This window comes from Sciurus vulgaris (genome assembly GCF_902686455.1).
Source record: "Sciurus vulgaris genome assembly, chromosome: 5".
NCBI lineage: Eukaryota > Metazoa > Chordata > Mammalia > Rodentia > Sciuridae > Sciurus > Sciurus vulgaris.
The window spans coordinates 119,658,236-119,681,634 of NC_136465.1; the positions used below are offsets into that span (position 1 = coordinate 119,658,236).

Consider the following 23,399-nt stretch of genomic DNA (forward strand, 5'->3'; position numbering starts at 1 on the left):
AGGAAGAGTGAAACAGGGGGTATTGCAATACCAGATCTTCAACTCTATTACAAAGCAATAGTAACAAAAACGGCATGGTATTGGTACCAAAATAGAAAGGTAGATCAATGGTACAGAATAGAGGACACGGACACAAACCCAAATAAATACAATTTTCTCATACTAGACAAAGGTGCCAAAAATATGCAATGGAGAAAAGATAGCCTCTTCAACAAATGGTGCTGGGAGAATTGGAAATCCATATGCAACAGAATGAAACTAAACCCCTGTCTCTCACCCTGCACAAAAGTCAACTCACAATGGATCAAGGACCTTGAAATCAGACCAGAGGCCCTGCATCTTCTAGAAGAAAGAGTAGGTCCAAATCTTCACCTTGTTGGTCTAGGACCAGACTTCCTTAACAGGACTCCCATAGCACAAGAAATAAAAGCTAGAATCAACCACTGGGATAGATTCAAACTAAAAAGCTTTCTCTCAGCAAAGGAAACTATCAGCAATGCGAAGAAAGAGCCTACAGAGTGGGAGAATATCTTTGCCAATCATACTTCAGATAGAGCACTAATCTCCAGAATCTATAAAGAACTCAAAAAACTCTACTCCAAGAATTCAAATAATCCAGTCAACAAATGGGCTAAGGAAATGAATAGACACTTCACAGAAGAAAATCTACAAGCAATCAACAAACATATGGAAAAATGTTCAACATCTCTAGTAATAAGAGAAATGCAAATCAAAACCACCCTAAGATTCCATCTCACCCCAATTAGGATGGCGATTATCAAGAATACGAGCAACAACAGGTGTTGGCGAGGATGTGGGGAGAAAGGTACACTCATACACTGCTGGTGGGGCTGCAAATTAATGCAGCCACTCTGAAAAGCAGTGTGGAGATTCCTTAGAAAACTTGGAATGGACCCTCCATTTGACCCAGCTATCCCACTCCTTGGCCTATACCCAAAGGACTTAAAATCAGCATACTACAGAGATACAGCCACATCAATGTTCATAGCTGCTCAATTCACAATAGCCAGACTGTGGAACCAACCTAGATGCCCTTCAATTGATGAGTGGATAAAGAAACTATGGTATATATATACAATGGAATATTACTCAGCCAAAAAGAATGATAAAATTATGGCATTTGCAGGCAAATGGATGAAATTGGAGAATATCATGCTAAGTGAGATAAGCCAATCTCAAAAAGCCAAAGGACGAATGATATCACTAATAAGTGGAGGATGACACATATTCGGGGGGAGGGAAAGGTTAGTGTTAGGGTTAGAGTTAGGGTTAGGGAGGGGGGCAAGTATGGAGGAAGGAACTACTGTATAGAGGGTAAAGAGGGGTGGGAGGGGTGGGGGAAAGGGAAAAAATAACAGAATGAATCAAACAACATTACTCTATGTAAATTTATGATTACACAAATGGTATGCCTTTACGCCATGTACAAACAGAGAAACAACATGTATCCCATTTGTTTACAATAAAATAAATAAATAAATAAATAAATAAATAAATAAATAAAAAATACTTAAAAAAAAAGATTTTTGTTGTTGTTGTTTTTCTTTGTTTTTTTTTTTTTTTTGTATTGGAAAATTTTTAAACTTCTCAGGTGATTATAATGTACAGCCCTAGTTTGATAACCTTTAGAACATTCTAATGTGAGCTGAAGTTTCTCAGTTATTATCTTTAGGACTACATAATAAGCCAATTAGTATACTAGATCCTACTTCCTTAGTGTCTCAAAATGCCCTTCCTCAACAGCTTTATCACTGATGCACTAAAGACTTCATCACTGTTTCACCTGGCTCCACACTACTTCTTTTTAAAAAAAATATTTTTAGATGTAGACGGACACAATACTTTTATTTATTTTTATGTGGTGCTGAGAATCAAACACAGTGCCTTACATGTGCCAGGCAAGCACTCTACCACTAAGCCACAACCCCAGCTCTGCACATTACTTCTATTAAAAAAAGAAAAACACCCAAGTCTTTAGTGTGGCCAGATCCTTTGTGACTACGCTTCTTGATAGTTCATTCATTATTCTCCCCACACCAAATTACCTAAACTTGAGCCATGCCATATTTGCCATTCCTCAAATGTTTAAACTTCCTTATGCCCACATGCCTTTGCCTGTCCTGCAGCTTAAAACACCCTTTCTCCCTGTCATTGCTTGTCATCTCTTTCTTCTTTCAACATTTAGCCTGGCATCATCTGCCCTCTCTGCCTTGATCCCCTTATCTGGAACATGTATGCTTCCTTGGTTCCCATGCCCCTCTGTGCATGCCTTCATCAAGGACTTTAAGGTAATTTTCAGTTACCTTATTGAGAAACCACACCAAACCATAATCTTGGAACACATGAGGTTCCTAATAAATGTTTAGTAAATGAATGAAATCTGGGCTCCAATTCACTCAGTGATTTGGGACAAATTCCTTAATCTCTTTGAGCCTCGAATTTCCTGGTCTACAAATTGGAAATAACACTCATGCTGCAAGGAAGCTATGAGACTTACATGGGTTAAACCATATAAAGTCCATTGCATGGATATGGTATGTAATAATTGCTCAATAAATATTTTTTCCCTTTCTCCACCTTCCATGGGGACCCTTCAAATATCCCTTCCTATTCACACTTCTTAGACTGACCACTAGGTGGTGGTAGCCTCTGGCCTGATGTCAGTACCAGAACTGCCAGCTTAATGCCCTATACTAGAGACCCTGTTACATGTAGAAAAGGAGGGGGGTTCATAATTTGCTGAGGGAAGTTATCCTCTTCCCATACCAACTTCGTTGCAGCCTATCATCATCCTAGGTATCCAAATCATAAATTTCAGGAAATTCCTTCCTTGATTTCCCATGATTTTGGTTATAATTCCAACCCAAGCATTTGATGATAGAAAAAGCTTCTTAAGAAATGGATATACAGAAAAGAAGAGGGATTGAATAATATATGCGTTAGGAGAAGTCCCGTTCCACTACCAGGAAAGAATCCCAAGTTCTAACACTCCTGCCAACCTCTGCACCAATCAAGAGCTGGATGGATACAAAGGAGTAAAAAAAAATGGTCTCTGCTCTCAAGAAGTTTATAGTCTGGTGGTGAACACAGTACCCATAAAATTAAGTGGCTAAACTCTGGATACTTAGTACCTAAGTATCTTGAGTACAAGTTTTGAACAGGGAAGATGGGCACAGCAAGACTAATAGAACTTCTGAGAAGGGTAGAGAAACTGGGGGAACAGAATCATTAAAGGCTCAGGTAGAAATATGCATTTTCTCATTTTACTGAACATATTTAGCATCTCACATACTACAAATAACCTAAGTGCCCAATAATCCCAATAGATTGTACAGCACTCAAATAAGGAAATTCCAAGGAGCCAATATAAAGTGTCAGTTGGATGTGTACATAGTGTGGAAAGGGATCAAGGTAAACTAATTGAAAAAATCAAATTGCAAGAACAATATATATTATATGAACTCACTGGTGGTTTCAAAGGATATTTACTTTTATTCGTATATTATTTTCAAAAAACCTCCTGGAAGAAGCCCCAGGGAACTGCTAGTTCAGGGTGGAGCTAAAAAATGGGATCATGGAGAGTTGCCAGCTGCCTTTTCACCTTCTACCTTTCTATATGCTGAGGATTTTTTAGCCACTAAGTTTCATTATTATTATTTTTTACAATGTAAAGTTAATGAAAATAAATACACATTCACATTCAGGAGCTAGCAGGAGTTGGGAGGTTGCAAGTGAGGTAAATGTTGACATGCTGGCCAAGGCCAGATTTTAGAAGGCCATGACTGGGAGAAAAGTTCACATTTGTTTCAGTTGTCCACAGACGCCAGTAGAGGTCTTCCAGCAAGGAAGAGACACACAGGAAGTGGAGTTTTAGGGAAATTCACTTGCATAAGATAGCTAAGGGGAGAGCCCCTCACAATACTCAGGCTACATACACATGGTTGCTCCTGATATCTTTTTCCTGACAAAGTTGCCTGAGGTCACTTTCAATATATTTCACTTCACCACACTGTCAGGAGTCGTCCTGACAGGAACCCACCTAGTAGGCATCCATTAAAAACATTTGAACAGTCCCTGCTTGGACCTGGCACTGTGTTAGGCCATGGGGGCTGGAAAGAAGGAAAAAGACCCCACCCCTGCTGGAAGAAACCCTCTGGCAGTTAAAACAGGAAATCTGAGATATATTTCAAAGCGGAAAAACTGACAGGCTTTGAGCATAGGTTGGTATGGCTGGATATAGGAAAGAAAGACCCTGTCAAGTTGGCTGAAAGTCTGTTTCCAATCAGAAGACTAAAGGCAGGTGGCCATGGCCCTGAGAGCAAAGAGAGCCAGGACAAAGCTCTGGTTTGGGGGAAAGGTCAAGCTCACTGTCATTAACTAACAAGTCCTTTGCTTCTCTTTTTTCCACGGTCTCAATGGAGTGAAAGCCTTTCCCTGACTAGAACTTAAGAGAGAGAAGGTTGGTGAAACTGTCCTTCAACTCTAATGTCCATCACTGTCAGCTGAGGTCGCCTGCCGGTCTCCCTGAACTCTGACTTCAGCCACTTAGAAAGTCAGACACCAAGGGTATAGCCTTCAAACGGCGCCCAGAAGGGGGCAGTGGCCAGAAGCACGTTCGCATCTCCCTAGTGTACAGCTTTCTGGACTTAGACTATCATTTGCGATCGGGCTGAGCCTGGGGACAAAGGTCCAGCACTTAGCAGACACCCTCTCCGAACCGAGGCCTGGGAAAGGAGGTCTAGAGTCCCTCCTCTTTTTCCAAATCCCTGTTGCTCAGAATCTAAAACCCTGACTTGGTGGGAAGCCAGTCAGAAGGTATAAAACACAGACCAAAAAAATAAATGAGCCCGACTTCTTGGGGCGAAAAGGGGGTGGCCATTCCTCAACCCCACCCGCTGGTGACTCACCTCCCTCCAAACCAGGGCCTGGCCCTCCCACGCCCGATGCCAGGCGAGCAGGGCGGGGCGGGTCCTAAGGTGGGCTCTATCCCCGAGCCCTAGGCGGGCAGACAAGCTCCAGCGTGTCCCCGCGGGTGTCCCTGTTTACTCCGAGCCCTGGAGCGAGGTGGGGGCGGGCCCTCGCGGCCCCTCCTTCACCCCGCCCCCCTCCGCCGCAGGCCCCAATCCCGGTCCCGGTTTTACAAAGTCTCCAAATCAAAGCTCAGCCTTTCCGCGTACCTTCCCCGCCGACTGGCGGTCCCTGCCCCCACCCCGGGCAGGGCAGACACAGAGTTCCCCGAGGAAATCGGGCCACGACCCAGACACCCGCTTCTGGGCCCCCACACCCCCAGCAAGGGCCTGAAAGCTTAGGGAATGACACCGAGTTTCAAAGAGGAGCGCTCAGATCTGCTCGCCCACTGCCCCATCCCAGCCTCAGCCCCTTCAGCTCCCTCTGGAGCGCAGGGGAGAAGGCCCAGTTACAGGAGAGGGCGCCCCAGGACCCAAACCGGCTAGCGGGCCCCCGGGACTCCCACTCTCGGACAGCTTCCCAGAACTCCAAAGCTTGTCGCGGCTCCGACTCCCCCTCCCCAGGGCAGCGCGCCAAATCAGCGCATGCGCACCCGCAGGATTGCCGCGTAGCTCTTTCTCCCCCTCCCTTTACTTTCCCCGCCCCTTCCCTCCCTCCCTCCTCTCTCCGTCCCCTCCCTCTCCCCCTTCAGACCCCCCCCCGCGGCACTTCAGTCCGGGGAACAGTGGTGCGAGCTCCAGGCCCGTGCACTGTGAGGAGGCGGAAACGAGGGGCGCCCCTAGAGCTCCATCAGGCCCCTCCAAAAGCTCCCCACCCGGTCCACGCCCCCCACCCCCCACCCCGCCTCCTCCCAATTGTGCATTTTTGCAGCCGGAGGCGGCTCCGAGATGGGGCTGTGAGCTTCGCCCGGGGAGGGGGTAAAGAGGAGCGAGGAGTAAAGCAGGGGGTGAAGGATTTGGATTTGGGGGCAGGGGGCGCACCCCCGTCATCAGGCCCTCCCGAGTGGCTTGGAACTCTACCTCTTCACCCACACCCTGGTGCTCTTTGCTTGAAGGAAAGAATAAAAATAGAGAAGAGGAGGAGAGGAGGATAAAGGGGGACCCCCCAGTTGGGGGGGGAGGGCGAGAAGTAACAGGACCAGAGGGGAGGGGGCTGCTGCTTGCATCAGCCCACACCATGCTGACCCCGACGTTGCTGCTGCTGCTGCCCCTGCTCTCAGCTCTGGTCGCGGCCGCTATCGATGGTGAGTGAGATTCCGCGTCCCCCTTGGACCCCTGGGGGCATCCCCTCCCCAGCCCCCACTCCTGCGTACGGATGGGGAAGAGAGAAGCGGGAGGGGGTGCCTTTTGTTATCCCAGTCCAGCTGACACAGCAGCGGCCCGACTGGGGGCGGGGATGGGGGTCCAATTTGGGAGATGGGGGCCCTGGGCAAATGATGCTTCGGGGGAGCCCCCAGCCCAAACAAAGACCGTAGGCCTGGTTAGGGAGAAGAGGCTCCCCCTTTTTCTGATCCCAGGATTGAGAGGCCTTCTCTTCCTATCTCTGGTTGGGGAGGGCCTCCGCCTCCCCTACATCCTCCACCCTCCCACCCCCCCCCCCCTCTGAATTGTGAAGGAATTCAGATTTGCAATGTACAGCAGCTAAAGGGGGCGGGGGGGGGGGCCTTTGCAGTAGCCTCTGGAGGCTGGAAGGGGAAGCGGGGCCAGGGTGCCCTGCTGGGCAGAGGGCAGGCAGGCCCGCCCCGAGAAGGCTGTGGGTGGGGAGAGGGAGGGCCCCCTGCTTGGGTGTGGAATCGCCCCCGCAGCCTTGGAGGCCTGGGTCCAAAATTCAGGGCTGGTCGCCTGGGTTCCGAAGTGGGTACTTCCCTTTCTCAGGGCCTCTGTCAGTAGCCTGGGTAGGGCTGTGTTGGGGATGCAGGGGAGGGCAGCGATCCTATGTGACTTTGAATTTCCCTTCTTAATTCCTGGGAGCTTTGAGATGAAAAGACGTCAGATGTCATCATTGGGGAAGGGGGCTGGAGAACGGCCTGGAAGGCTAGGGTAGGAGGGTATGAGGAGACTCTTTTCTACCTGACTTCTGGCTTGATCACAGTTTGGATTGGAAGGAGAGTTGGAGGTTGATGGGGTTATGGCTATGCTCCCCCCACCCCAGTTCCTCTCTCCTTAAGCAAATATATTTAACCCCAACCCCACCCCATCTCACTCACACACTCTGTATACTGCCTTTAGTCTTGGGCTAGAACTGTGTCCTTTTGGGGAAATGGGGTCCCCTCTCCCCCTTTTCTGTCAACTGTTTTTCCTCTTACTTGTGAGTCACCAGTTCAAGCCTTGCCTAAGCTTTAAGCTGGGGTCATGGGGTTGGGCTGGGTTGGGTCCCTGACTTGAAAAGGGCTGGGTTCATCCCTTCCAGTCATCTCCCTCTCACCCAGGGACAAAACAGCCTCATTACCATCATACACCCTCCTCTGTCTTCTAAATCATGCCAGGCTTGGACTGGGAAAATTTTTCTATGAAACCAGATTATCTACCCCCACCCCCATCCCCTCTCCCTAATTTGCTTCAATTGGGAGAAGAGGGTTAGAGGGTCAGGAAGCAGCTGTGTCCAGAAAAACAGTTTATTCAGTGACCCTCAATAATGCTATCTTGGAGACTGTCTGCCTCTCTCCCCCCACCATTCTGAGTGATTAGCTGTCCAAGTGGAGAAAAGAGGGTCTGCCCTGAAAATCCTACAGATCAGCCCACACACCCACCACCCTCTACCCTTGACTCCTTCCTTGTTCATATTTTCCTCTTGTTCTCAGCCCTGTGAGGGGAGAAGAGAAACTGAGGCTGAGATTTGTGTGCAACTTCTGGGAGGGAAAGAAAAAAATTTTTTTGAGCAAGAGAGAAAGACCATCAGAACCCCCATAAAGAAGGGCAGATGCAGTTAGGCAGACGCAAGCAGGTCTCTGTGGAAAGCATAAAGAGGTCAGGAATGGGCCCTAGAGAGCTGCCCTGTCAGAGTTTTAAAGGGGTCCTAACTGCCACACGTGAGTTGGTCAGTGGTAATAAGATGAGGGAGGCTGGACATGTTCTCTTTAACTGTCTCTCTACCCTTTCCTAAAATCTCTTCCCTGTCTACTTCTGTCTCCCCAGCTCAGACCAAACTCCATCCAAAGTCCTAGGGAGTGGACCCTTCCCCAAACACACACCAGTATTCCTCTCCTTGAAACAGGAATATGAATACTCGGCGGGTAGGAAAGGAGAACTGTATAGAAATGTAGGTCTTCCTCTATCCAGAGGTAGCACCTTGTCCATATCCCTGCCCTCTTACCTCCAGGTGCACAAAAACTGAACTTCCTTCTAAGCTTTCCAGAGAAGAAAGTCTCCTGGCCTACCTCATGACTTAACATCTAACCTTCCTTCTTCCTGCTACCCAGACCTTGCCGCTTTTCCTCTATGCCTGAAACCGCCTCCTGGGTCCCCTTCTTTTGGGGGAGAATGGCATTCCCCCAGCAGACAAACTTGAGTTTACTTGCTACTGGGGAGGATGGAAAAAGATGGGCTATTGAATAGGAAGAGGGATTATTGAGGGCCCTGCTGCAATCAGGGGATATTTTGTAGTGGAGAGGGCACCCCCAGGCAGAAATGGCTCAGGGAAGAAGGCTGACTTCCTCTCTCCGACCCCACACCACCCCCTTGAGCAGATATATTACCACTTCTAGAAACAGTGGACAATTGAAGTGATCTGTGAGGCTGGGGTTAGCCTCCTGGCTCCCCGAGGAAGGTTCCAAACTCTTCTCCCTGCTCAGACCCATATCCTAAACATCTCTCTTTACCGTTATCTTTCAAAGCATGAATGGATAAGAAATTCATTGGGGATTATTTTGATGTTTGGGGCTGTTTCTCAAGACTTCTTTTCTGTCCAGTCTTGTTCCCTCTCCATTTTCTCCAAGTTCTTTTACCCTCTACTGCTCCCCCATTACTGGACATCCCAAAGATGTTGAACAGGGTCCTGGCCAAAGTCAAATCCTGTACACATCCCCCACTTTTCAAAACTCCTTTCTGGGCTGGGGGTATAGCTCAGTGGTAGAGCACACGCTTAGCATACTTGAGGCTCTGGGTTGGATTCTCAGCACCGAAGAACCCCAAACAACAAAAAATGAACCTCCTTCCTTACCTTTAGGAAGCCCTTCTTAGGCATGTCTAGGGCCACTTTTTTTTCCCTTCCTGCTGTAATTTCAGCCTCCTCAGTACTCTCTTCTTAGAGGGTCCTTCCCACCCCTTGAACTCCCCACCTTTCTGGTGCTCCAGCTTTGGGTGAAAGGTTTGCTGTCCTTGGTCAATCTGGTGCCATTGAGCCAAACTGCAAAAAGGTCCCTGACTTGGTGGTGCCAGTATGAGCATCAGGGAACCCGCACCCCTGTGTTCTGTCCCAGATTTCAGCTTGGTTAGCAGGATCCTGCATTGTTTGGAGAAGGAAGCAGTTGGCTCTGGAGTGTTTCCGGTACAGTGGCCTCAGGCACCGGCATAAGGCCTCCCTGAGATAGAGGTGAGGGAAGAGAGCAGTTGCCCCTCTTGCTTCTCCTGGGGAAAAAAGAGTCTCTCCCAGGCCTTGGCTTCCCTGGCTGAAGCTCTTACCTTCCTTCTGTCCTCCCTCCCATGCTGTAGGAGCAGTGACCCCTATGTTTTCTGGGTCTCCAGAAAACAGTGACACTTTTAGTACTGGAACTCTGTCTCTCCAAGCCAGGATATATGCTGCCCCCCAACCTGCTCAGAGTTTTATGAGGTAGCCATTCTCTGGGTTCATCCCAGGACAACTGTCACTGTCTTAGCAACCACTGGGCTGAGCTCCCTTCCTATCTTTTTGCCTGCCTACTTTCCTGTCTTTTTTTTTTGTTGTTGTTATCAGGGACACTCAACCACCAAGCCACATCCCCAGTTGCTTAGGGCCTCACTAAGTTGCCAAGGCTGGCTTTGAGTTTGGATCCTCCTGCCTCAGCCTTCTGAGCCACTGGGATTACAGGCTTGTGCCACTGTGCCTGGCTCTGTCTTTTGTTGACACATGGATGCTGTCTTGGCCTTCCAGAACTTCTCTATCACCCTTTTCGTTCATCTCTTATTTGCCTGGCCTTCCTGGTATTCTCTGCCCTGACATTCTGTCTTCTGTCTGTCACTCATCTTACTTCTTCCACCTGTCTCTATTCACTTCCATTCAGGCTTCTTGGTATCTCAAAAGCTACCTAGGATAGAGAGTCTCTCCTTGGCTTTCCTACTTCTTCCTTAGCTCCTACATCACCATTTTAGAGTTATTCATCCTCTCTCTGGCCAGATCTAGATTGTCCAGGCAACAGTGGAAGTTCCCTCTTTACTTTCCTCCAAGCTCTTTTCTCTTCTTCCCCACTAATTTTGGGATGGGTTTTAGAATGTTTCTGAAAGAAGGAAACTTGATACCTTTTGTGGGCTAAGAGGGAGAAGAGGTATTTCAGAAGGAAGGAAGGAGTTTAGACTTATGGCAGAACTTCCTCCTGACTGAGCCCTGAAGAAGATATGGAGAGTAGGTCAAGAGCTGAGAGCTTTTACTTCTGGTGAGCATAGGCCATGGAGGGGTATGGAGGGAGGGCTTATAACGGCCCAGTGAGAGATAAGCTGATCTTTGCAGGCATTTGAGGGGTCTGGATTTTATTGTGGGGAAAGGAAAAGATCATAGGGAGGTCACCGGTCGGGCTAATGTCCTGCTGAGTCAATATTGACTCAGGATGGAAGGGGAGACCCTTCTCCTCTCCTGGCGGTCCAAGTCACCCCATCTGTCCATCTGTCCAGGCCGCAAAGCAGAGGCCCAGACTCAGGAATGACAAAAATGTGTCTGAGCCTCACTGAGCTGCGGGAAGGAGCCACCGGGTAACACCCAAAATACATAAAATTCAGTGAACAGCTCTCCGTTTGGTTCTGGGAGGCCCTTGCTGCCCCACCCCCGTATGTTTGAAAGGTCAGATTCCTGCAGATTCTGCCCCCCAGCCTCTTGCACCCCTGGCTCCTCTGCTCCCTTAGATTGGTTCCCTTTAGAAAACATCCCCCACCCTTCTCCGAGGGAGAGCCTCTGCCCTTCTGCCTCAAGTCACCTCATCCTTGAGGAAGTCTCATCTGAGGCTCCAAAGGGGTACTGAAGACCCAGACCCCTCCTCTGGAGAAGACTCCTTTGAGGCCTGGGCTCTCCCCTCAGCCTCTCTTCTCTTGCCTCCCTTCTCCTCCCCACCCCCAAGTTCCCAGAGTGGGACAGAGGATGACAGCCAAGGCCCAGGCAGGGCAGTGGGGTCTGTGTTGTGTCTGGACGCACACCCAAGCCCACACCTCCTGCCCTGGCTCCAGCTTGGTGGCCCTGGGGGCCATGGCTGGGCTGGGTGCCTGGGTTTGGGGGTGGGGGCAGGGTGTTGGCCAAGTTAGCATGGCGGTCACATTCATCTCCAGGCAAAGCTGAGAACAGACGGGCCCTGTGTCCTGGTGTTCTTCCTGCAGCCTCGCTTGCTCTCCTCCCTCTCTGGTCTTCTCTTCTTCTCCTCATATCTCACCCCTCTTCTGACACATTCTTGTCCTTGTCTGTCTCCTTTATGTCCTCCTCCTCTCTTAGGGGCCCCAAAGGCCACACTACAATCCCTCTCCCACTCTGCGCCAGAGAACCAGAGTGCTCCCTGCCGTTTTTCTCTTCTTAACGGGTCTCCACATGCTCAGTTACTAATCACTTCTCAGTCTCCTCATCTGGGTTTTGAGGATCTAAATGAATTAGTACATACAAAGTGTTTGAGACCTGTGGCTGGCTGGCGCACAGTGACCACCTAGAAGTGTTAGCTCAGGTCATTGGGAAGCCCTTGTTCTCATGAGGTATGGGGAGGCAGGGGAGATGATTATTTGCTTCTGAACTTAGGGCAGTTTTGCCCACTATTGAAGCTGCAGGCCACCAAGGTGGGTTTCCTGGATGGTGGATTGAGGGGGCAGAAGGCTTGACTGGCTTTGCCTATAAGCAGATTATAAGTTTTCTTCCCCACCCCCACCCCAGCTCCTTCCCAGCACAGAGAAGACTTCCCTTGGCTGTGGAGACTGCCCCAAAGTAGGTTATGCGTTTCTTTCCTCCCCTCTCCCCCTGAAGGAAATCAAAGACAGGCCTCAGCCTTTTCACAGGAGATTCCTGGGACTTTCTCCACTAAGGTTGATGAGAAGGAAGTTCCTTCACTTATCTCTCTATGACCCTTGTGCTGCCCTGGTCCTGGGGAGATGTGCACCCCCCAACCCCTCTGCCCTGGGGCCAAGGAGATGCTGCTGTGGGACAGGGGCTGAGTCTTCCTCTTCTTTCACTTGCTCCCATCCCCCACCCGCCTCCCTCTGCAAGAGCACATCTGGTTTGTGAATCTCTCTCATTCCAGCTTTCGGAGTTTGCCAGCTGCTGTTTCCTCTGTAGAGTTCAGGCCAAAAATGGGGGTGGGGGACAGTGGGGAGACTATATGAGGGCCAAAGGAGGGGGGACCATGACTGGGACACAGAATGGAGGGGAGGTTAGAGCGACCAACCAGTGACCTCAGTGCGTGACTGCAAGTTCTACCTTGGGAAGGGGCAGGGAGCATGAGTTAAGTCCCAGGATAGGAAGGGAAGAAGTGTCGTGGGGTCTGGGGTGGCCTGGAGGTCCCTTTCTGGGGTTCCAAACATCCCATCTGCCTCTAAGTCCCACTGCAACCCCCCCCCCCCCGCCCCCCTGCAAGTGGCGGCTTGGCTGGCCAGGGAAGTATGGTTCTCCGCATGCTAACTAGGCTGGGGGCTGTGTTTCCTGGGAAGACCTCACAGCTGGCCCAGTGGGGCAATGAACTCGGCATTATCCACCTCCTCAAGGGGCCTTTATTCCCAGCTCAGGGTTGGGGGAGGGAGGGGGACTTCAGAGGGGGGCCCTGGCCTGGCCATCCTTGATGTGTTTCCTGAACTTAGCTCTGGTTCTGGCCAGGGGCCTGAGTGCAGTCCCCTCTGCCAGAGATGGGGGTTAGGGAGGGAGGACATTTCAGTGTGGCCCCCAGCAGACTCCCTCTTTCTTCGGGGCCCTGACACACTTTCCATACACTTCTGTCTCTGCCCCAAGTTTGTGTTAGCTATGCACAGCTGTCTTCCCTGGGAACTGTGGCTCTGGAGGGACAGAGTGGGCATATCACCCTTCCTGGGCACCCCGGCACCTAGTACAGTACGTGGCACAGAGCTGGCCTTCACTTTGTGCCAGCGGAATAGAAATGGACTCAACACAATCTGAGGAAAAATCGATAAGGAACCTGGAGGCTGGGAACACTGTCCAGTTGGAGTGAAGGATCTGGGTGGAGGGCACTGTGTCAGGGTGGGAGGCTCCTGAGGACCTGGGGGAATGGAGCCTGGGATGGGCTGCACTAGTGAAGTCAACTGAACTGGGTTGAGGACTGGTTTTGTCACTTGCAGCTGTGTGACCCCAGGAAAGTCTGGCCCAGTTTCTGTGAAGTGGTGGTATTAGCTGTCCCTATTTTGTCATCCTGTGGAGAGGATTAGATGAGATGATACATGGAAATAACTGGTTTACCACAGTTCCTGGCACATACTTAGCCCACAATATTAAGAATTAACTGTTACCATTCTCATTCCTTTTTGGAGTGTGGATGGGTGGGGGCAGGGGTGGGAGGGTAGGGCCAGGAGATAGTAGCTCTACAGGTCTGCAGGGCCAAAACTAGCTCCTAGGGCTTATGCCAGCCAACCCCCTTTCCTCTGCTCTCTGTCTAACATCCTGAGCAATCTTGGGATGCCTCTTACCTCAGATATCTTCAGAAAGCCCCTCTCCACCCCAGTTCTAACTAGCAAGGGAGGACATGTCTTTAGAGAGTAGAAATAGAAGCCAAGCTCTCAGTCCACCTTGTCCTTCTGTCCCTCTCCAGATTACATTCTGAGCTATGCTGGGTGCCAAGTGCACCCCCCCCCCCAACACACACAGTCCCACCTGGGGGTCAGGTGCTTAGGGACTGGGAATGACTGGGGTCAAAGGACCAGGAGTGTCCTAGAGGGCAGAGAAGTAGAGAGGTTAACCTAAGAGGTTAGTTCTAGGATGCAAATGGGAATGAGAGGAAGAGTAAAGGCAGCAAAGGCCTCAGTGTCCCCTGCCATCACCGTTAGTCAGCAAAGCCAGGAGTATTGGTGTCTGGTCAGAGTAACAAGAGCAGCAAGGGCTTTGACCCAGCGGGGGAGCAGGGACACACTGGACAGGCAGCCTAGAAGACTTGGGGAGGCAGTAAAAGCTCCCCTTGGATCCTTCCCCTCCCCTGCCACGAGTATGCAGTAGTGTCATGGAGCACCTCACAGCACCCCCCAGCCCCCAGGCACATAGACTGCCACTGGAACTGATGTTGGGTAAAGAGGAGGAGTCCGCCGGAGCTTTGGAGTCTCAGAGTTGGCCTCCACCCTTCCTTTACATTCTCCTTTTCTTCCTTGCCCTTAGCCCCTAAGACCTGCAGCCCCAAGCAGTTTGCCTGCAGAGATCAAATCACCTGTATCTCAAAGGGCTGGCGGTGTGATGGTGAAAGGGACTGCCCAGATGGCTCTGATGAGGCCCCCGAGATTTGTAAGTACCATTTCTGGATTCCTCTCCCTCAATCCTTGACTTATCCCTTTCCTTCAGCAGACGTTTGGGATGAGGACAACTGCTCTTTAGCCTGGTGTGGACCTTGTTCTGTGACTATGTTTGTCCATGACACAGCTAAAACTGCCCTCTCCCTCCTCTTCAGAGCTCTTAGCCCAGAGTCTGGTGTATGTGGAAATGGCACCTTAGATTTCTCCCTTGGCTGCTACCCCCGGAGCCTTGTCCGGGACAGTGTCCGCTGGGCTGCAGCTTTGCCAGAATGAAATGGTCCCTTCTAGCTTCTCCCTCTCCTTCCCAGCTTTGAGCCTCCCTGGCCCTTGATAAATGACCTTCAGGCCCTGCCAGGTACCCTTTGCGTCCTCAGGCTCCCAGGCCAAAGGCCACACATTTTTGCTCAGCCTCTGTACCAGAAGCCCCATCCTTGTTTCCCGCCACCCTGTCTTCCCCTGCCCGCAATAAATGGTGTAATCAGAGGCAGCTGTTTAAACTGGGAGAAAGGTCCCCACCCAGCCTTCACCCTGCCAGTGAGGGTGGAGGACTTGCTGGCAGGACCCCAGAGTCCTGGCAGAGTTCTGGGGTCTCCACCTTCATCATCTCCCCTTCTTGGCTAGTCTGGTCTCTGTCCTATCCTTGGCTTTATCCTGCTCCAGTCCCATCCCATGTCCTCTCTTCACACTCCCACCCATAATTATCAGAGGTAATTTTAGGGCCAGAAAGGGGGCCAGTTCTTCCTACCTCACCCCCACACCCTACCCTGGAGGACTCAGGGCCAGGAGTATTTGCCCTGAAGGTGATGACACCTTCACCCCCCACATTTCTGACCCTGTGCTTGAGTGTTGGGAGTAAAGAAAGCCCTTCAGAGAGGCTGGATCTGAATTTTTATGCCTTCTTTCTTCAGTTTGGTGCAATTCCCACCATATTCACAACCCCATGTTCACATTCATAGACACTCCTGGACCCCTAATGGTCACACAAATACCCACCTGACATGTCCAACCCCACTGAGACAAAGGCACAGACACATTCCCACAGTCCATGTCCATACTCAAACGTGGATGCAGAAACAACCTGCACTGGAACAGACACATACTGACAGGCACACAAACCCAGACTCACTCAAAGAAGGGTGTAGTACCTGCCACTATCCACTGCACACCCACCCCTCACTTGTGGGTACAGACTCCTATCAGGCCCACATGGATCTGCACTTAACACGTGCAAACTCTTACACCTTGCCTGACTGGGAGCCAATGGCAATGGTCTCACCACTTTACCCTTCCTCCTGGCAACTGTGAAAGTACCAGAGGTATCCCATACCAGTTGACTGTAGCCTCTGATCCTTCCCAAATCCTTCCACCAGTCTATTGCTCTGGGTTGGAAGTCTAGGTTAGTGCTGTCCAAGAGAAATGTATTGTAAGTCAGATATGCAATTCTGAAATCCTCTGGTAGCTACATTAAAGAAAGAGAAACACCCAGGTGCAGTGGTGCACACTTGTAATCCCAGTGGTTTAGGAGGCTGAGGCACTAGGATTGTAAGTTCAAAGCCAGCCTCGGCAACTCAGCAAGACCCTGCCTCTAAATAAAGTATAAAAAAGAACTGGGGATGTGGCTCAGTTGTTAAGTGCCCCTGTGGTACAAGAAAGAAAGAGAGAGAGAGACAGAAAGAATGAGGTGAAATTAATTTGAGTATTTTATCCATTATATACAAAGTACTATCATTTCAATGTATTATCCACTGAAAATTATTAGAGATCTTTTGCCTTTTTTAATATTGTCTTCAAACTCCAGGATGTATTTTTTAATTAATTAATTTATTTATTTTTAGTTGTAGATGGGCACAATACCTTTATTTTATTTATTTTTATGTGATGCTAAAGTTCAAACCCAGTGCCTCACGCATACTAGGCAAGCACTGTACCACTGAGCTATAACCACAGCCCTCCAATATATATTTTCTACTTACAGTTTGTACTAATCTCATTTCAAGTGCTCAATAGCCACATATGGATGGTGCTTCATATGCACAGTTCAGTTCTAAATGATTTGGTGCTGCTCCCTAAGCTCCATGCCCTAGGGAGCTATGGAAAAGCATTCTTTATCATTTGAGCCTCTCATGTTCTCCTCTTAGCTCAGCAAAACCTTTCACCTCTGACCTCAGCCTGTCTCCTGAGTGTTGACTGTTGAGGCATTGGAGTTCTCAAGGATAGAGCATTTGAGGAGTGAATCCTTTGCTGAAGGCATAGTTTACCCTCTCCACCTGACTTTTCCCAGATGTGTTACCACTGCTGGGAATGGTGGAGGAAAGCTCTGATGGAAGGGTCTAACCAGCCCCTGAGGCCTCTTAAGATCTAAAAAATTTAAGTGTCTGAAACATTAGTCCCAACTCACCCCACCCTCCACCTACCCCCAGTGAACAGCTGACTAGACAGCCACCATAGCCAGCTTGGTCATGCCAGTCCTTCCATCTGCCCCTAGGTCCACAGAGTAAGGCCCAGCGATGCCAGCCGAACGAGCACAATTGCCTGGGCACTGAGCTGTGTGTTCCCATGTCCCGCCTCTGCAACGGGGTCCAGGACTGTATGGATGGTTCAGATGAGGGGCCCCACTGCCGAGGTAAGGACTCTCACATGCCCTTCTATCTCAGGTGAATGCATTAACCTTCAACCTGGTATCTGGAGGGATGAGATACCTGCCATCAAAGGACCATCCTTATGCCTTCAGTGGAGATGAAGTTTAGTCCTGGTCCCCTGCTCAGACTTGCTATCTGGGCCCCTTGGGCATGGAGCTTGATCAAATAGCCCTGTGGGCCTCAGCAATGGGCCCTGGCTAGGCACTTCCCTGTGGCTGTGTGTGCTTGGACAAGTCACCTCCTCTCTCCAGACCCTAGTTTCTCATCTTTAAAATGAAAGATCACTGTTTTTTTAGGTTTTCAGAAGTGGAATCCTTTCTTCAAAAGGTTTTCTGTGTGATCCTTAGTGTGAACACACAGAAGCAGAGGTGCTGTGATGGAAGCTGGGGTTAGAGTCTGGTTTTGTTCATCACTGCCCTGCCAGTGCTTTGGAAGTCATCCTCCAGGAAACGCAGGTCTAGGAAGTGTTCAAAAGCTGCTTTGGTTTTTCCTTTCCTGACAGTCCACATTTTGAAGGTCGTTGATGGATGGGAAACCATCCAATCTGAGGAGGGAACAGTAGTATGATAAGTCAGATTTCTTCCCACCTGTGACTCAGATCACAAGCTCTGTAGTCTTCCCCTGAAGGCCCCTGGGGGCCATGAAGATTCTGGGTCACTGCATGAGAAATTGGGAAGGAATCTGAGATGAAGGAGTGACAGAGCCCTTGGCCCTGCCTGTCTGGGAAAGGTGACCTCTGTCTGCTGTCCTGGAGGCTGGGCCTGAAGCAGCTGGCCTTGGAGAAACCCTGAGCAAGGAACTAGGGGAGGGGCATTTGTGGAGTGGAGGGTTGGGCCTGTGTTTTGTGCCATACACATGTCAGAAAACATCTGCCTGTGGGAGGAGACACATCTGGATCCTTTCACTTGAGCAGGGAGTATGGAGCAAGAGAGTTTCTGGAATATTTTTTTTTTCCTTTCCTTTGGTCAATTTCATCTGAAGCTCCTGGGAAGGGATGTAGAAAATGGGCTTAGGGACTATGGGCAATTACCACTCATACCCCTTCTTACAGATGGTATGTATGCAAGTTTTCTTCCTTCTGAATACCTTTTTAGTTTTGAAAAGAGCATAGAACCTCTAAGACTTGGGGTTTGAACTTCTTTCTCTGATACCACAAAACTTGGGCCTCCTTACCCACCTCCCATATCCAGAAGAAAAACCTTCTAAGTTTTTCAGGAAAATGACATTTTTCCCCCTTAGGGGGAGGCTGGTGGAAGTGGGAAAGAGAAAGAGTAACTGGGGCCTGGCCTCCCATCCCAGCGCTTCCTGGCAGGCTTAGTGCCTTAAACGCCTTAGCATCTCAGCAGCTCTCTCTCCTAGGTGGGGAGGGTGGCAGGGGTGTGAGGCAGCTGGACAAAGGGATCTTTGTGGCCCAGCCGCCTGGCCCCACGCAAGGCCATTAATTGGGTCGCTGGTCTGGGGGGGGGCAACTGCTCTCCCACCTCTCCCCCCTCCTGTCTCTCTCCCTTCTGTCTCCCCTGTGGAAGTGGGTCAGTAGCAGAAGAAAGATTAGAAAGGGATCCTGAGGGAACCAGTTTTGCATCTCCTCTCCATCCTCCACCTGGACCTTGGATCTTCTCTCTGAGGCCCCTGAGGCTCAAGGAACAGATTGGAGGGGTGCTTCCAGGCCAGAGCCCGGACCACATGATTTCCATGCCAGCTTTTCACCCTCAGCTGAAGCCAACATTCTAATCCCTGGGCAGTGCAAACCAAAGACACATGAAAGGGATAAAACTCACTGTCCCCTCTTCCTGTTGACCCCAGCAAAGTACTAGAATACCTCCCATGGGGACACAGGTGGTCCCAAGCAGCCACAGCAGGAAGAAGTGTGTTCTAAGCCTTAACTGGGTATGTGACCTTGGACCTGTCCTAGGTCTTCCTTGGGTTCAGTTTCCTCACTTGTAAAATATGGTACATGCTTCCTTCCTAAGACCCCTTCCCTCTCAGACACTGCAGCCCTTCAAAGTGGTTTCTCAAGGTTAACTGGAGATGGGGGAAGGTTGCCATGGGGTGGGGTGACTGCTTGGTCTCAGGGCCTGAGTGTGTGTCTCTCCTGCCTCTAACGCAGAGCTCCGGGGCAACTGCTCTCGGCTGGGCTGCCAGCATCACTGTGTCCCCACACTCAACGGGCCCACCTGCTACTGCAATAGCAGCTTCCAGTTGCAGGCGGATGGCAAGACCTGCAAAGGTATGTGAGCTGTGCTTACCTTCGAATGAGTGCATGCTGGGGACTGGCCTGAGTGGGGGAAATGAGAAGGAAGGGGCAAGAGGGGGAGTTCAGGCCATGGCTAATCATTTGTTTCTACCAGACTTTTACAAATTCATATTAAAATTATAGGTCATATGTGAGTTTTCTTGTAAAAATGTTAAAGCATTATAGATAAAAACAAAGTTTCCTTTAACAAATCCTCTTCAATTCTGGTCCCTTTCTCATCTCTTTGGAGGGCAACTCTGCTACTGGTGTGCTGTCTAACTTTGCAGACCCTCTTTTATGCATCTCTGTATCTACATGCACTCAAGGAAAATCTAATCTGAAATATTACTTATGTGTGTGCTCTTTTTTGCATACAAAGACCCCATGCTCTAGGTATGGTTTATGATGTTTTTCACTCCAGTGTGTTCCAGCAGTTTTTTTCCATGTTAATATGTAGAGATCTACCTCGTTCTCTCAAAAACCACTGTGACGTGTAACTATTACCACAGTTTACTTGGCCTTCTCCCTATTGATGAGTAAGATGTTCCCATTTTTTCTGTTACAAACAATGCAAACTTTTCTGTTTTAAATTTGCCTCCCTCAAGTCTTTGTTGATGCCACCTTCTCAGTGAAGCCATCCCTGATCATTCTAAAATTACTGCCCCACCCCCTGTATAATCTATTCCTCTCTTATCTAATTTGTGTGTGTGTATGGTATTGGGAATTGAACCCAGGGTCTTGCACATGCTAGGCAAGGGCTCTGCCAATGAGCTGCATTCCCAGCCCCTCTCTGCCTGTTTTTTTTTTTTTTTTTCAATGACATCAGTTATGTCCAACTGCACTAGCACTGCAATATGTACTTTATCTTTTGTTTCCCTTATTATTATAACAACAGTACTCCATTTATTAGCAGACTATAAGTTTCATGAAGTCAACGATGTGGGCCTATTTTAAAATTCACTGGTATTAATGCATGCCTATAATCCAGCTACTCCAGAGTCTGAGGCAGCAGGATTGGAAATTCAAAGCCAATCTGGGCAACTTAGTGAGACCCTGTCTCAAAATAAATTAATAAATGGGCTGGGGATGTATCTTAGTGGCAGAGCACTTGCCTAGCATTTGTAAGTCCCTCAGTTCAATTCCCAGGATTACAAATAAAATAAAAAATTCATTGGTGTATTTCCTCTCCCTGGCACATAGTATATACTAAAAAAACCTTTGCGGATTGAGTGGCTGCCTGACGTGTGTACATGTATAGTGTTTCTCTAGAGTAGATTCCAAGACCATACTTTCTGGGTGATAAGGTTTGAACATTTTATACTGTAATTGATTCTGCCAAATTGTCCTTCAAAGTAGCTATAAGAATGGACACATTGGTGTCTGACAGCACCCACACTCCTCTTGATACAGTGGAAATGACTATGTTCTTTTCCTTTTTCCTGGTAGACTTTGATGAGTGTTCGGTGTATGGCACCTGCAGCCAGCTCTGCACCAACACAGATGGCTCCTTCACGTGTGGTTGTGTTGAAGGATACCTGCTGCAGCCAGATAACCGCTCCTGCAAGGCCAAGAATGGTGGGTGGGGTTACCTGTGGCCACTGTGCCAGGCACCCTTAATCAGTTCCTTGATGGGTAGTGGACTGACAAGTTCAAGGACCCTAACTGCATTGATCCTTCTCTACCCCATCTCCAGAGCCAGTAGATAGGCCTCCTGTGTTGTTGATCGCCAACTCCCAGAACATCCTGGCTACTTACCTGAGTGGGGCTCAAGTGTCTACCATCACACCAACCAGCACACGACAGACCACAGCCATGGACTTCAGCTATGCCAATGAGACCGTATGCTGGGTGCATGTTGGGGACAGTGCTGCCCAGACACAGTTAAAGTGTGCCCGCATGCCTGGCCTGAAGGGCTTCGTTGATGAGCACACCATCAACATCTCCCTCAGTCTGCACCGTGAGTCAGCCACTCCCAGCTCGGAGGGCAGGGGAGGGCAGGGGAGAAGGGCAAGTTGGGGGGTATAGAGAGGATGACCCCTGTCAAGGGCAGGAGTCTAATCAAGAAGCCACTAACTGAGGCTGAGGCAGGGGCTAGACACAATGGTGCCTGTTTGGGACAGGGACAGGGCCATGATGAGCCTTCCTTTCTCTCTCTAAGCTGTCTCTAGATGGCTCTCCCATTTCTGGCCCAGGACTGAGGGAGGTCTCAGAGGAGAAGGGAGGGCAGAGGGGGCAATGAATAGTCAATCTCCAGAGACCAGGGACTGTCCCTTCTCTGAGAGAAGAGTGTTGATTAGACTGCAGAGGGGCTTTCCCATACAGAAGAAGCCAAGGCTATGGAAAGGAGCTGGAGCCTGGGAGAGCCCTGTTAAGTGTGGATAAGGGACAGTGGAGCCAGGGCCTGGCTGGGTCATTTTCCATGTTCCATTCTTTCCCTTGGTGACATGGCCAAAAAGATTTCCTGCTGTAGGATAGGCACTGAGACCCTGAGACTATTTCTGTGACAATCAGTGAGATGGTGGGCAGAGCTACCTGGAGTAAGACTCTGTAGTCTTAGAATTGAAGAAGGGGTGTCATGGCCCAAGAGGGGTTGAGTAGATCCTCTTCCTGGAGCAGTCCCTCTCGTCTCAGATGTGGTTATACAAACAAACAAAAACAGCTTTAGAGTCAACATGTGGTATCATCACATTCCTACAGAATTCCCCACAGGACCGAGGGGCAGAATCTGGCCTATGGTTGATCTGCCCCTACCTCCCAGGGTAAACTGATTGGTGACCTTGAGTAAACCAGAATTCCCTATTTGCCTTGGTTACCTAATCTGCATAATGGGTTTGCTTTTCTGTCCAGATCAGATAAACTGAAGTGAAAAGTCTTACATGAGGTTTAGAATTGTGAGCCTTGGGCCTTTCTAGATGTTTGTTTTGTTTTGCAGTGCTAGGGATGGAACCCAGGGCCTCTTGCATACTAAGCACATGCTCTACCACCGGGCTACATCTTTAGTCCCTCTAAGAGATCTTTAAGTTTCTTGATTTGGTTCCTATAATGATCCCCCAAAGAAAAAAGGTCCCAGGAGGTGACAAGGGATTCATTCTGGGAGAGAGAAAGGATCCTCTTGGGGGTAGTGGAGAGCAGAGGAGCCCTTCACTCTGTGGCCTTATCATAGGATCCACACTACCGCCTGTGACTCCTCCAGAGCATTCCAGATGCTGTCTTTGGGCCTTTGGCATCAAAGGCTCATCTTTAATCAGATATGGGTCCTTGGGGTGCTGGGCCAAAGACTACCAAGCTCTTAAGGGGTGGAAACTCAAGGAACCCTATGGCCGTTAGGGTTCCATTAGGGTGGGATTGAGACAGAACCCCCCCCCCTTTTTTTTTTTTTTTTGCGGTGCTGGGAATTGAACCCAGGGCCTTGTGCTTGCAAGGCAAGCACTCTACCAACTGAGCTATCTCCCCAGCCTGAGACAGAACCCCTTGAGACAGCTACCTTCCTCCTATCCTTGTCTACCACCCCACTCAATAGGCATGACTGGGCAAATAGATCCAGCAGTCTCCTCTCAGACCTTGCTTTAGTGACATACAACGGGCTTATGGGTAGGTGGCTATGAGGTACCCTGATGGGAACCTTCTCAATTCTGCTCTGGCCTGGTTGCTTCTCCTGACTTCCTCCCCAGGAAACACAGGAATTAACCTTGGGAAGATATTCCTCTCTCTTCAAACAGATCCGCCTTGCCTTCCAGTCTGCTGGGTTCATGGGGGCCCCTCTGGGGCAGAGTCTGAGAGTCTGGAAGAGACCAAGGTTCTGGGGTAAATGAGGGGTGAATGAGTGGGTTCCCCTTGCCTTCACTTCTGTCCCTTCCTCCTTGCCCTGCCCCCATCCCACACCCCTGACGCCAGAATGTCTGGCTGTCACCCTGAGGATGGTTGTTTTGCTCTCATCCCACA

At 49.6% G+C, this 23,399-nt stretch overlaps 2 protein-coding genes across 2 annotated transcripts in view; one reads left to right on the forward strand and one right to left on the reverse strand.

The window, feature by feature from the left end:
• The window catches only part of STAT6 (signal transducer and activator of transcription 6), a 41,548-nt gene extending 36,491 nt beyond the window's left edge, over positions 1 to 5,057 (reverse strand). Inside the window, exon 1 of the mRNA XM_079141145.1 lies at positions 4,929 to 5,057. The gene's annotated coding sequence lies outside the window, so the exon portion shown is untranslated. The remainder of the gene's footprint in view (positions 1 to 4,928) is intronic.
• A 958-nt stretch (positions 5,058 to 6,015) lies between these two features.
• The window catches only part of LRP1 (LDL receptor related protein 1), a 78,665-nt gene continuing 61,281 nt past the window's right edge, over positions 6,016 to 23,399 (forward strand). Inside the window, exons 1-6 of the mRNA XM_079141139.1 lie at positions 6,016 to 6,232; positions 14,455 to 14,577; positions 17,071 to 17,208; positions 19,332 to 19,451; positions 20,904 to 21,032; positions 21,151 to 21,414. Of these exons, the coding sequence (XP_078997265.1) occupies positions 6,166 to 6,232; positions 14,455 to 14,577; positions 17,071 to 17,208; positions 19,332 to 19,451; positions 20,904 to 21,032; positions 21,151 to 21,414 (841 nt within the window). The 5' untranslated portion in view covers positions 6,016 to 6,165. The remainder of the gene's footprint in view (positions 6,233 to 14,454; positions 14,578 to 17,070; positions 17,209 to 19,331; positions 19,452 to 20,903; positions 21,033 to 21,150; positions 21,415 to 23,399) is intronic.